Source organism: Sciurus vulgaris (genome assembly GCF_902686455.1).
Source record: "Sciurus vulgaris genome assembly, chromosome: 10".
Lineage (NCBI taxonomy): Eukaryota > Metazoa > Chordata > Mammalia > Rodentia > Sciuridae > Sciurus > Sciurus vulgaris.
In genome coordinates, this window is record NC_136470.1 from 128397087 (window position 1) to 128409416 (window position 12330).

Consider the following 12330-nt stretch of genomic DNA (forward strand, 5'->3'; position numbering starts at 1 on the left):
AGACTTTTAAATCTAGACATAAGATGTGTCTGTTTTTTGTTTTTTGAGCATCCTCTCTCCCCCGTTTTCTTGTGGAATTCCTATTGGGTCTGTCGCTGCTTCTGGTTTATGTCCCCCCACTCCGAGTCTGAACAGCTTTCCATTTATTTCCTTTCTGTCTTTCTGCCCAGTGCTGTAAAATACTTTGGCTTGATCTTTCAGCTCAGTGAATTTTTAACAGCTTTACTGAGGTTCAATTAGCATATAATAAAATGTACATAATTGGGCATGTGACACTCACCTATAGTCTCCTCCTCAGGAGTCTGAGATGCAAGGATCACTTGAATCTAGGAATTCAAGACTAGCTTAGGCAACATAGACACCATCTCAAAAAAATAAAGTATACTTATTTTGATCTTGACAAACACCCAGGAATATGAACATACTTATACTATACCCATAAAATTATCACTGTAATCAAGATAATAAACATATCCATCACCCCCCCAAACTTTTCTTGCTCCTTTGTAATCTGTCTCCCCCCACCTCCAGCTATAGGCAAAAATATCTAGGTTTTTTTGACACCTTAATTTGTATTTTCTAGCATTTGAAATACGTGGAATCATATAATATGTACTCTTTAGGGGGAAGATGCTGACTTAGCATAATTATTTTTAGATTTATCCATGTTTTTATGTGTGTCATAATTCATTCTTTTTTATTACTCAATACTCCATTGTATGGATATTCTTGATTTTATGTATTAATTTATTCATCTGTTGATGGGCATTTGGGTGGTTTGCAGTTTGTAGTGATTATACACAGTATCTGAACATTTATGTATCCTCCTTATGCCTTCATTTTTCTTGGATAAATAACTAGGATATTGACTGCATTCTGTGGTAGGTATGTGTTGCTAACTTTTCAAAAGATTGTCAGGTTTTTCCAAAATGGGTTTGTTTTGTTTTTACATTCCTACCAGCAAGGTACATGGGCTGGTGCTTGGTATGGTCATTCTGGTAAGTGTTTGTGATAGTTCATTGTGATTTTTGTATGCCCCCTTCTCTGGTGACTAAGATGTTGAGCGCCTTTTTATGAACTTATATTCGCAATGCTTTTATCTTTGGTAAAGTTTCTATTCAAATCTTTGACCTATTTTTAAAAATTCTTTTTCTTTTTTTCTTTCTTGATTAAATTTCTTTATATATTCTAGATGCAAGAAAGTTCTTTGATTGTATGTTAGTGTTTGTTCGACCCCTCTGCAGCTTAGCGTATCCATTAGGTTTAATAATCAGAACATGACATCTGAACCTTGTACTTTTTAGTCTACATTTTAATTGTTTGTTTTTCCATGTTCTGTTTGCTGGTATCCCCCTCCCCACGTGCTCAGGATGGAACCCAGGGCCTCGTGCATGCCAAGCAGGCCTTGACCACTGAGCTACATTACATCCCTGTCACCCAGTCTTTTGAGGTGTTGCTTTGTATTGAGTTTGGTCGTTTTTCTCTGTTGGTTCATTCTATCGTCCTTCACTTTGGCCTCTCCTGGCAGCATTCGGTGATGGATGGGTCGGTGTAGCCCGAGCTGGTTTCGTTGTGTAGGTCCTCTGCCAACTTGCCCCAGCCCATCCAGGACGTTACCCTGTTCCTGCTTCATACACATGTTCCTGCTTCTGTGCGAGTTGCTCGGCGCGGGAGGAGCAGAATTCTCACCTGGCTGCTCCTGCTGTCCTTCAGCTGCTCACCCCGTGTCACCAGAGCTCCCTGTGCTTTCCATCTTTGTTGAACCAACCTTCTTTTTTTTTTTTTAATGTTTTTTTTTTTTTGGTTGTAGATAAACACAGTATCTTTATTTTATTTATTGATTTTTATGTGGTGCTGAGGATCGAACCCAGTGCCTCACGCATGCTAGGTGAGCGCTCTGCCACTGAGCCCCAGCCACAGCCCAGCCAACTTACTTTCTTCTGGGAGGTCCTCTCCCTGCTAGAGGTAGTTCCTCTGCCCCCAACCTTCACTTGTTGTCTATAATTCTGTTTCTCTGTCAGTTGTGACACGTGAGCTTTTGGAGAGATGAAACATCTTATTCATGTAAATACCTGCCACCAAAGAATAACACAATATGAGAGTTCTTAAGTATAAAAGAAAACACGGCTTGAGCTTCCTGGGAGAGCAGGCCAGGTGAGGTACCATGTAGAAGTAGTGGCTTAGGTATTTCTCTTACTGGTAGGTTAATTTTAGATAAGTAATCTTTTTTTTTTTTTTTTTAGTTTTTCCACATTACAGTGATTATAATGTATGAAATGTGTGTGCATGCATCTATGTATCTACATATATTTTATTATAAGAGTAGTACATGTACATTAGTGAAGCATGCTTTCTTTCAATGGAGAATACATTTTTTTAAACGAAGAGAGATGTTACAACTGGGTATTCACATGTGAAACAATGAAGGTGGACCCCTACCACAAACCACATACAAAAATAATAGATCAGCTAGGAAGTTAAGAGTTAAAACCATAAAATTCTTAGAAGTAGATATAAATGCAAGTCTCCCTGGTGTTGGATTAGCTAGTGATGTAATAGCTGTGACAACAGAAGCACAAGGAATTTAAAGAAAAAATAGGTAAATGGGCTTCATTAAAACTAAGAACTTTTCTACTTTAAGAGAGACTATCATGAAAATGAAAAGACAGCTCACAAAATAAGAGAAAATGATCTGGGTGGCCCAGCTACCAGCTACTTGGGAGGCTGAGGCAGGAGGATTTCAAGTTCAAGGCCAGCCTCAGCCAGTTAGCAAGACCCTGTCTCAAAATAAAAATTTAAAAAGGGATGGGGACATAGGGTAACTCATTGGCAGAGTGCCTGCTTGGCATATGTCAGGCCCTGGGTTTGATCCCCAACGCCCAAGGAAAAAAGAAAACAATTGCCCATTATATATCTGATAAGAGACTCCCATCTATAATATATAAAGAGTTTAACAATAGAAAAATAAATAACCCAATTTAAAAATGGTCAAAGGGTCTGAATAGACACTTCTCAAAAAAAGGTATGCAAATGCCAATAAGTTCCTTAAAAGATGTTCAACATCATCGGCCTTTAGCAGTGTTGATAGGATGTGGAGAAATTGGAACCCTGCTGGAAGGGAGGTAAAACACACACTTCTAAAACCAGAATTTCCTGAGTAATCGGCGTGTCTTCGTTTTGCTAAGGAGTTGACTCTTGGTGGGCCCCTCGTTTACTGCAGGATGGAGGCTGGTCCCCAGAAAGACAACCACGTCCCAGTAGGGTTGGGTCTTTGAGCCAGCCAGACCACCAGGGAGGGCAAGAGAGGGGACTGGAAATTGAGTGCAGTTGTGTAGCCCTCAAGTTAGTCTATCACACCTACACAATGAGACCCCAGGCCCAGTGATGCTTCAGTGGAGCCACCAGGTTGGGACACTTGTGCTGGGAGGTTGACTTGTCCTGATTTCATGAGAGGACAGAGTTGTCATCTTGCAGACCTCACCTCCTATGTTTCCTTTGTAACGAAATCAGAATCCTAAATCCAGCTCTTTGCTGAATTCTCTTGTTTTTCTAGTGACTGATACAACCCGAGGGGGCAGGAGGCCCCTCCTAGATTGGTGGCTGGCAGCCGGGCCACCTGTGTGGTGAAGGACAAGCCCTGGGCTTCATGGTGGTCAGTGCCAACATCGAACTGTTCAGGCAGGTGGGGTGATAGCAGGACAGGTCCTTTTTCTCCTTTTCCTGGATGACACAGGGTAAACCTTGGCCTGAGAGCAGAAAGGGACTTGGAAAAACTAGGGCTTCTCAAGAACAGCAGTGAAGAGAGGGAGGAGGTCTGTGCTTATGAAAGAGAAGACATTTTTAGTGGTTGAACAACTGTTCTTCTATTGTGAACTCTTGATCTCAAAGTGAAAAGGAAGAAGTAGCATTTAGAAATGATAGTGTGATGATAGAAAAATGTTGGTAACAGCATTCATCTGCAGTACTGGGGACATCTTTGGTTGTGATTCTTGTTGACCTTAGACTACTTGAACTGCTAGTGTTTCTTCAGAATTTGTCTGTTTCTTTTGTTGGGTAATGACTTAAGGACGTTTGGAGGATTTTAAACTAGGGAGCGTTGGTAAATAATACAGTGCCTGCTGTTTACTGTTTCCCACTTACCTCAAGTGGCACCAGAGCAGACATGCTGGCCCACTGAACAGGCCCATGTTCACTACCTTCACAGCCCCACGGGAGCCCGTGCGACTGAGTCGCTCACCCGCTACAAGTTTGTCCTGAGGTTCAGAACAGCCATTTGCAACTTTTTTTTTTTTATTTGCTGGTATATTTTTCTCTTCATAGGGAAGAGGAGGAGTTTAAGTTGACAGAGTATCACTATGCTTATGAATGGTCTTTCATTTATTTATGGGAGGTTAGTTCTAATTTTTAAGTATTAGGTTTATGAATCTTTTCAGTCAAATAGGGAGAACTGGCTTAAGGCAACTAATGCTTAAAGTAACTACTGGTGGACACTAGTGTATGGCATCAGATTTTGACGTGGCTGTTGTTGACTTGTGTATGTTTTATGAATATAACTCATTTTAGGAAGCTTTAAAAGTCATGTTTTTCATCCTATAATGATTCTTGGGAAAACAGATTTGGATACAGCTTATTTGTGTCTGCTTTATATTTAGTTATTTTGTAACTTATGAATTTCTTTTACATAATTTTTCCTGTAAATTTAAAATTAAAAGTTTGAAAGTGGTTTAAGAAAATTTTGAGATGACTTAAAAACACTGCTAAATAATCAAACTCTTTGTTAGCAATTTTGTTTCAAATTCCTCCAGTTTAATTTGTACTGCATGCATGGACAAACTACCTGTTTGACAAGTGAAGTGTTTCTGGATCACAGCTACATGCACTGTGTCCAGTGTTTGTCAACCCTGTTCTGCCAGGCAGAGGATTTCGCCCATGTTTCCTACAGTCACCTGGATCTGAAAGAAGCTCTGTTAACCTGTGTCTCATTGAAATGGCCTGTGGTCTCTGTTTCATTTCCCTCTGCAGCAGATGGATCACTCCTTTGAGATGGGTCTTCCTCTTATTCTGCAGCAGGATCGCAGTGTGTGGTGGGGGGTGATGCTGCCTGAAGGTGACATCCTGTCCTTCTCTCTTCCTTGTGTTCTCTCCCTCACTGTCTTGGCCTCCTGGTAATTGGGGGGGGGGGGGGGGGGTGTGTGGAATGCTAGTCTAAATTAAGATGAAATTGTTTTTTGCCCTTCACTTGAAAAAGGGGGGTTAGGAGTAGTTTCCTGACCTACATTTGAGAAAGTCATCTAACTTTTGACTTAATCTGTTTTGGAGTCATGGGGTCTTTTGGGAATCAGAAGAAAGTTGGGTATCACTTTCCCATAGGGGAAAATTAATCTACTCAGAAATCTGTCATTACAGAAATTTTAGAGACCCTCCAAAGTTAATCCTCATGAGCTAGTGGGGTCCATTTCAAGGCCCTGCTCTAGCCCCTCTGAGGAATATAGTCTGGCAAACAAAAAAATAGATTGTAAGACTGGGAACTAAAGCTGACACAATTTCAGCTCTGTAGAGTTCAGTGTTCACTGTTGCTGTATCTAGTTTAATATCTTGGATCAACTTATCTTTAAACATTTAAATGTAAATGAGTGACATACCTACATTCTGATATAATTGATGATCACCTCTGATGATGGAATTTTGGGTATACATAATAAGAAAAATTATTGATTTTAGGAGTTCCCAAAATAAAGTACTGGTTTGGGATATATTTGAGCATTTCCAAATTGTGAAGGAAGGGATCAGGCCGTTGACGTTGAGACGTGTCTGCCAGATCTCGCTCTGTGCCCAGCAGTGGCGTGAGAAGGCCCCTCCGCTGGTGTGCCTTCTCTGGTCTGGTCCTCCTTCCACTTTGCACGAGCTCTTCCTTCCTCCAGGGTTCCCTGAACTGTACTTGTTGAGTGCCATCTTCATCATCTTGCCTCCTCTGCCCATTTCCTGGTTATTGTTCTTTAAGTCCACTGTTTTTAAAACAAATTTATACACGTACTGTCTGTGAAGTACAGGTTTGATTTACTGATTCTTTTCTGCTTGTTACTTAAACATGTGGTTACATTGGAGGGGAGGGTTGGCCCAGCTAAAATCAATTTCTTCTCTTTTTAGAGGGCATTAAGGTTCATTTTGGGAAACACTCCCCATGTGCAAATTATAAAGTTCTGACTTTGAACCAGAATAGGAGTGGCAGAAGCTATTTAAATTTGGAAGGACAGAGGGAAGGAGGGCTCGTGGGATGAGTGGGGTGCTGGCTACTAAAGTCCCCCTTGCTTGGGCAAACTCCCGCGTCCTGAACCTGAGGGTATTTGGCTGTGTGCATGGCAGTGCTTGGGCAGTGCTTGGGCTCTTTGCCTCGCAATAACCACTGGTTTTGTTTTTTTTTTTTTAATTGGCCAAATGTGTGTGCACATGTCTGTCTTCACATTTCATAGGTTTTAATTTCTTTTGCAGGATTGATCTTGCTCTTCTACCTAGTTTTTTATGGGTTCTTGGCTGCACTCTTCACATTCACGATGTGGGTTATGCTTCAGACTCTGAACGATGAGGTTCCAAAATATCGTGACCAGATTCCTAGTCCAGGTAATTATGTTGCAGTTATAATTTTTAACAAAAATGGTTTATTTTCACCATAAATCTCTTATATATTGCAGCAGATAGGAGATAATAGGGTAATGTGAAGAGTTTTATTTTTGTTTTTTTACATACTGATTTAAAGACCTTCACATTCATTTTCTGATAATTTTTTTCCCTGATAGCTCTTGAGTCCTTTGTCAAGAATGAACAGAAGTGACTGTTGAGAATTTTAGTGAAGTCACGGTTATGCATGATATATGAATGTTGTGTGACAGTGTCATTTTACCTTGAGTAACTTACATGTAAAGTGCTTATTCAGCTCTGGCCTGGGCTAGACCATTAGTCTCATAAAATTCATGTTTTATGGTTCTAATTGGCTACTTTGAAAGTGGTAAAAAAGGTTAAATGGTGATATCATTAGAGAGTAAATATACTTTTTATATATTTGTTTCTTCTCTGTTGTCTTAAGAAAAAAGTTCTCCGTATGACAGAGATTCTCTAGTAAAAACGTACCTGAAACACCTATTTTATTCTGATGTTATTCTTTTGAAATAGCCTTTGAATGCCAGCTCTCCTGGTCATTGGCTGTGGCCCGAGTGCTCACGGTATTTTCTGACTAGAGTGCTGGAGCTGGGGCTCAGGACACCTGGCACCAGCCAGGCAAGTGCTCTGCCACTGGGAAGCACCCTCACCCTGGTGCTGGCAACTTTTAAGAGTAGGAAACAATTATGTGTAGAATTCCAGTGAATATAATTCCCAAAAATGTAAATAATAGTTAGAGACAGGGACTGGAAGAAGGGGTTCTACCTGGAGGAGTGGGATTTGGATAGCTGGGAGCAGGGGGAGCCCAGGTGGGGGCTTCTCACTGGAGCATTGGTTTTTAACCAGTGGTCATTTGTCCTCCAGGAGCCAGTTGGTTATGTCTGGAGATATTTTTGGTTGTTTGAAGAAAAGAGGTCCAATTGCAAGGGGCCTGGGGTCCTGCCAAGCACCCACAATGCACAGGCCAGCCCCTATCCCAGCTGTGCTGGTGCTAAGGTCCAGGAGCCCCATCTGGATCCCCACTCGCTGCGTGGACTTCTGAGCATATTAGCAGCCAAACGGGACCAATTTCCCTAACTTTTTTTTGGTACCAGGGATTGAACTCAGGGGCACCCGACCACTGAGCAACGTCTCAGCCCTATTTTGTATTTTATTTAGAAACAGGGTCTCACTGAGTTGCTTAGTGCTTTGCTTTTTTGAAGCTGGCTTTGAACTCATGATCCTCCTTCCTCAGCCTGGGATTACAGGTGTGTGCCACCATGCCCTGCGCCCCAACCATTTTTTCTAGAACAATTTAGCGGTTTCCTTTGCTTATAGCTAATATTTGTCTAAGTGTTCTGAATAAATTTCTCTTAACTCTTAGATTATTGGATCATATATGAGACTAGCTCCACACTTTTTCTTTATCTCCGATTGTAGCCCTTTTCTTTCTTCCTAGACTACTTTAGAAATACTAAACTGTTATTGAACAGTGTGTAAGCATTAAAATGCGTTTAGTGTTTTTAAATGAGCTCCGTAAAGTTTTTTATCCAGTGTATTCTAGTTCTTATGTGGTGAAAGCAAATAAGTCCATATGTATATACACATAGGTACATATAAAGTACAATGTGATTAGATATGTGGAATGTTTATATTAAAGTTAGAAGCCTGATTATTTCTTACAGATAAATGTGTTTGCATTTTCTAAGCTCATGATGTTAACATGTTCTGTGTACACGGGAGTTAGTTCCTGATATGAAATTGTTGGTGGTTATACTTCAAACTCAGTATGTGTAAGACACATTTTAATAGTTGAACAATGTTTATTATCAAAGGAAGAATATTTACCATAGAGTTTAAAATAAATAGCCTTCTTTAACTGAAAAAGATAAGCTATCTTTATGAATTGTTTCCATAAAGTTTATAATTTAATGACAAAAATGCTTAGACTGATTTGCTAAGAATTTTCTTTGTATACTAATGGCAAGTTGGCACAACCTAAAAAGCTATTCGCTAGAAAATGAGTATGAGGCTGTAGTTGTAGCTCAGTGGTGGAGCGCTTGCCTAGCATGTGAGAGAAGCTGGGTTCGCTCCTCGGCACCACATAAAAATAAATAAATAAAATAAAGGTATTATGTTCATCTATAACTAAAACTTTAAAAAAAAAAAAAGGAAAATGAATATGAAAAATCAAAGTAAAATTGCATTTTTTTAAAGTGAGAAAGAGAATATAATTAACTGAAAAACAATCAAATTTAGGGGACATTTCTAATTGGTATCCTCTGGGATGGTTTGAAAATTTAAATTTTCTTTTAATTTTAGGTGACTTTGATAACTGAAGAGAAGTAGGAAGTTGTTGATCATTTTAGCATACCTGTGAATACAATTTTCCATGTTACTTACTGAGATCTGTTTTTATGGATATTTTTAGGAGAAGGAGAGAGGGGAATTTCATAGTTTATTTCCCACCTTTTTCTTTAATCTCTTTTTAGGACTTATGGTTTTTCCAAAACCAGTGACTGCATTGGAATATACATTTAGTGTATCAGATCCAAGTTCCTATGAAGGGTACGTTAAAGACCTTACGAAGTTTCTAAAATGTAAGTATCTTTTCTTAGAGTAAGGTAAAGATTTTAAGTCATAGAACCGCTCACCAAATCATGACTTTAGAAGTATCATTCTTAGAGTTTGTTTGGCCTCCTCACCCTCTTTTTTTTTTCTTTTTTTCAGAGTACCAGGGATTGAACCCAGGGACCCTTAACCACTGAGCCATATCCCCAGCCCTTTTTAATTTTTGTTTTGAGCCAGGGCCTTGCTAAATTACTGAGATTTTCTTTGAACTTGTGATGCTCCTTCCTCAGCCTTCCAAGCTGCTGAGATTACCCATGCCCAATGCTTTCCCCTTTTTAAACCGAGAGGACTTGCAAGTCAGATTTATAGTTGGTTGTAAGAATATTCTAATCTATGGAAAGACTTAGGGGCCTAAGCCTGGTGAACAGTTGATTTGATTCTTTTATCTATCCTATAATAACGATACCAAGTTTGTTGAAACATTAAAAACCAAAAAAAAAAATTAAATATTTAATATTTTTAATGCATTAAAAATTATTAAGAGGACAAATCTGTGTTATATAAAATTTTGCCCATGAGTTTTTTCATGGTGCTAGGGATGAACCCAGGGCCTTCTGCCTACTCATCAAGTGTTCTACCACTGAGCTACACCCCAGCCCAGTGTTTGAGTCTTTTCATCTAGTGTAGTACTTGTGTGAAAGACAAGCGTATTTATCAGTTAAAGAAAATCAGCCTGTGTCGGATTTTTATGTATCAGTTATGAATTCTTCAGTTACCAGTTCACAGTGCTCTTTAATAGCCACCCTGGCCCACTTTTTTCTCCCGCTTTGCTTGCCTTAAAACCATTGGTATGAGTAATCATCAAAGCCCTGGCCTGTGGGCTGCTGATCACTTACCTCATCTTCTCCTCAGATAGACAGGTGCACACACGCACGCACACGCACAGTGCTCCCTGGAACATGGGAGGACTTCTTTGGTAAAAGCACTGATGGAGCAAGCTTTCCTGCTACCACCTCCTGTCTCCCTTGTTTGCTCAACTTCAGTTTATTCTGCATCAGCGGGACTTTAGTTAGTTGGTTCTGTATGTCAGCTCCCATCCCCACTGTTCTTTCCTACCTAGCTCATTAATTCTTTGGGTTTTCGTTTCATTTTTACTTTTGCTGGTACTCTGAAATCCCTGCCTCTCGGTGCGTTGCCAGTCTGTCTGTGGAGCTTTGTGGCGGAGCTCTGCTGAATAGAACCTCGTAATCCCTTTCTGGAGCTCCTCCTGGAAGCCTGCCCTGAGCGGCTGAGTCTGATCACTTCCCTCAGGTGGACTCGCTTGCCTGCCTGGTGACCACCCTGGCTTTCTCTGATTCTCTGAAGGGCTCATTGCCAAGCTCTACTTAAACTTCTCACTCCTTACCTTTTCTCTGTGCCTCGCCTTCTTCATACAACCTGGTTTCTTAATTCAGGAGATAATAGCCTGGGCACAGTGATGCATACCTCTAATTCCAGTGACTCAGAAGGCTGAGGAAGAGAATCACAAGTTCAAAAGCCATCCTCAGCAACTTAGTGACACCCTATCTCAAAATAAAAAATTAAAAAGTGCTGGGATATGACTTAAGTGGTAAAGCGCCTCTGGGTTCAATCCTTGGTACAAAAAAAAAAAAAAGGTAATATAATTCAGGTGGGAAATGGAGTTTCCCTATTACCAGTAAACACTCAAATGGCTGTGGACATGTTTGAGACATTTCCTGCTCTGATGGGGAGTTACTCTTCCTCTCATCTGAGGCCACCTGTGCCACTACTGCTTTAGCGTCATCCCCTTACTGTCTCACACACAGGATACTATTTCCTCTCTCTTCACTTGAATATGCGGCGTCACTCTATTGGATTCTTCCTCTCCACTTGCATAAATCTTCAATTCCCTCCTGTCTAAACCAAAACTTTTTTTCGGTGCTGGGGATCAAACCCCAAACTTCACGCATGCCAGGCAACATGCTACCACTGAGACAAATCCCCGCCTCAAAAACTACTTTTGATCCCACATTTTCTGCTAGCTATCTTCCTATCTCTGCTTTGCCAGTCAAATATGTTTTATTATTTAAGTTAAAGACATTTTTGTGAAATTGTTGTCTGTGGCTTAAAAATCAGATGGTACTAGCATGTATGAGGCCTTGGGTTCAGTAACAACAGCAAAATCAAATGGTAAACATGTACCTCAAGTGATGAACATGGTGCCGTTTATTCAACAAATGTTTTGTGGCAAGCACTCATCTGGGTTCCAGCAACGAACAAAAGAAAAATACTATCTTCATGGAGCGCATAGTCCGGAGCGTATTAGACACTAATAAGTGCTACAGAGAAAGATAAAGCAGGGAGAGATGGGAAAGTTACAGGCTTAAACAGGGCGGCTTGGGGAGGCCTCAGTGAAAGGACCCCCGCAGGGTTGAAGGAGGAGAGGGAGCTAGCAGTAGAAATGTCCAGAGAGGAAGCCATAGCTGCACAGGCCCTAAGGGTTTGTGTCTGAGGTGATCCAGGTTCATCAAGGAAGGGAGAGGGGCTGGATAGACTGAACCAAGGGGAAAGTGGTAGGAGATCTGTGTCAGGGAGTAAAGGAGGATCTGATTGTATAGGTGTGGAGAAGTCCTTTGGCTTCTGTGGTGGCCGAGATGGGGGTTTCAAGCAGGGACTACATGGTAACTCAGTTTTTAAAGGATCACATAGGCAGCCTTTTGAAAGTAGACTGCAGTGTGAAAACGGGGAAGTAAGTGGAGATGGTGGCTGGGCCAGGGAGGGAGCCCTGGAGGTCACAGGAGAAATGGTCTGACTCTGGATACATTTTCAGTAAGAAATACCTCCTTACTTTTGACCTACTCTTGTGCTTTTCTAATGCATCTCTGAATATACTTTCTCTCTGCTGGTTCTTGATTAGTTATGTTCCTTTACTGGTGATTATTTATCATTGTTAATTATGAGTTTCACTTATACGTTATCTTCTCTTGGCTCGCATACCTTGACCTTCCCTCTTCTTGATTCCGTAGTTACTGATTACCGTCTGGTTCATCTCAGGTTGCTCTTTCACACTTCACCCTCTGCTGGGAAATCTGTATTCTCCCCCACTTCTGCCGTCCGTGTACTAGT

General features: G+C 40.7%; 1 protein-coding gene across 6 annotated transcripts in view; it reads left to right on the forward strand.

The window, feature by feature from the left end:
• The window catches only part of ATP1B3 (ATPase Na+/K+ transporting subunit beta 3), a 37031-nt gene that overhangs the window by 12492 nt on the left and 12209 nt on the right, over nucleotides 1-12330 (forward strand). For 2 of the 6 annotated variants that reach the window (XM_079155958.1, XM_079155959.1), the window contains exons 2-4: nucleotides 5023-5107; nucleotides 6490-6618; nucleotides 9126-9233. The exons of 1 other annotated variant lie outside the window; for it this stretch is intronic. In XM_079155958.1, coding sequence (XP_079012084.1) covers nucleotides 5023-5107; nucleotides 6490-6618; nucleotides 9126-9233 — 322 coding nt within the window. The remainder of the gene's footprint in view (nucleotides 1-5022; nucleotides 5108-6489; nucleotides 6619-9125; nucleotides 9234-12330) is intronic. 3 more of the 6 variants (XM_079155961.1, XM_079155960.1, XM_079155962.1) reach the window with 3 other exon arrangements.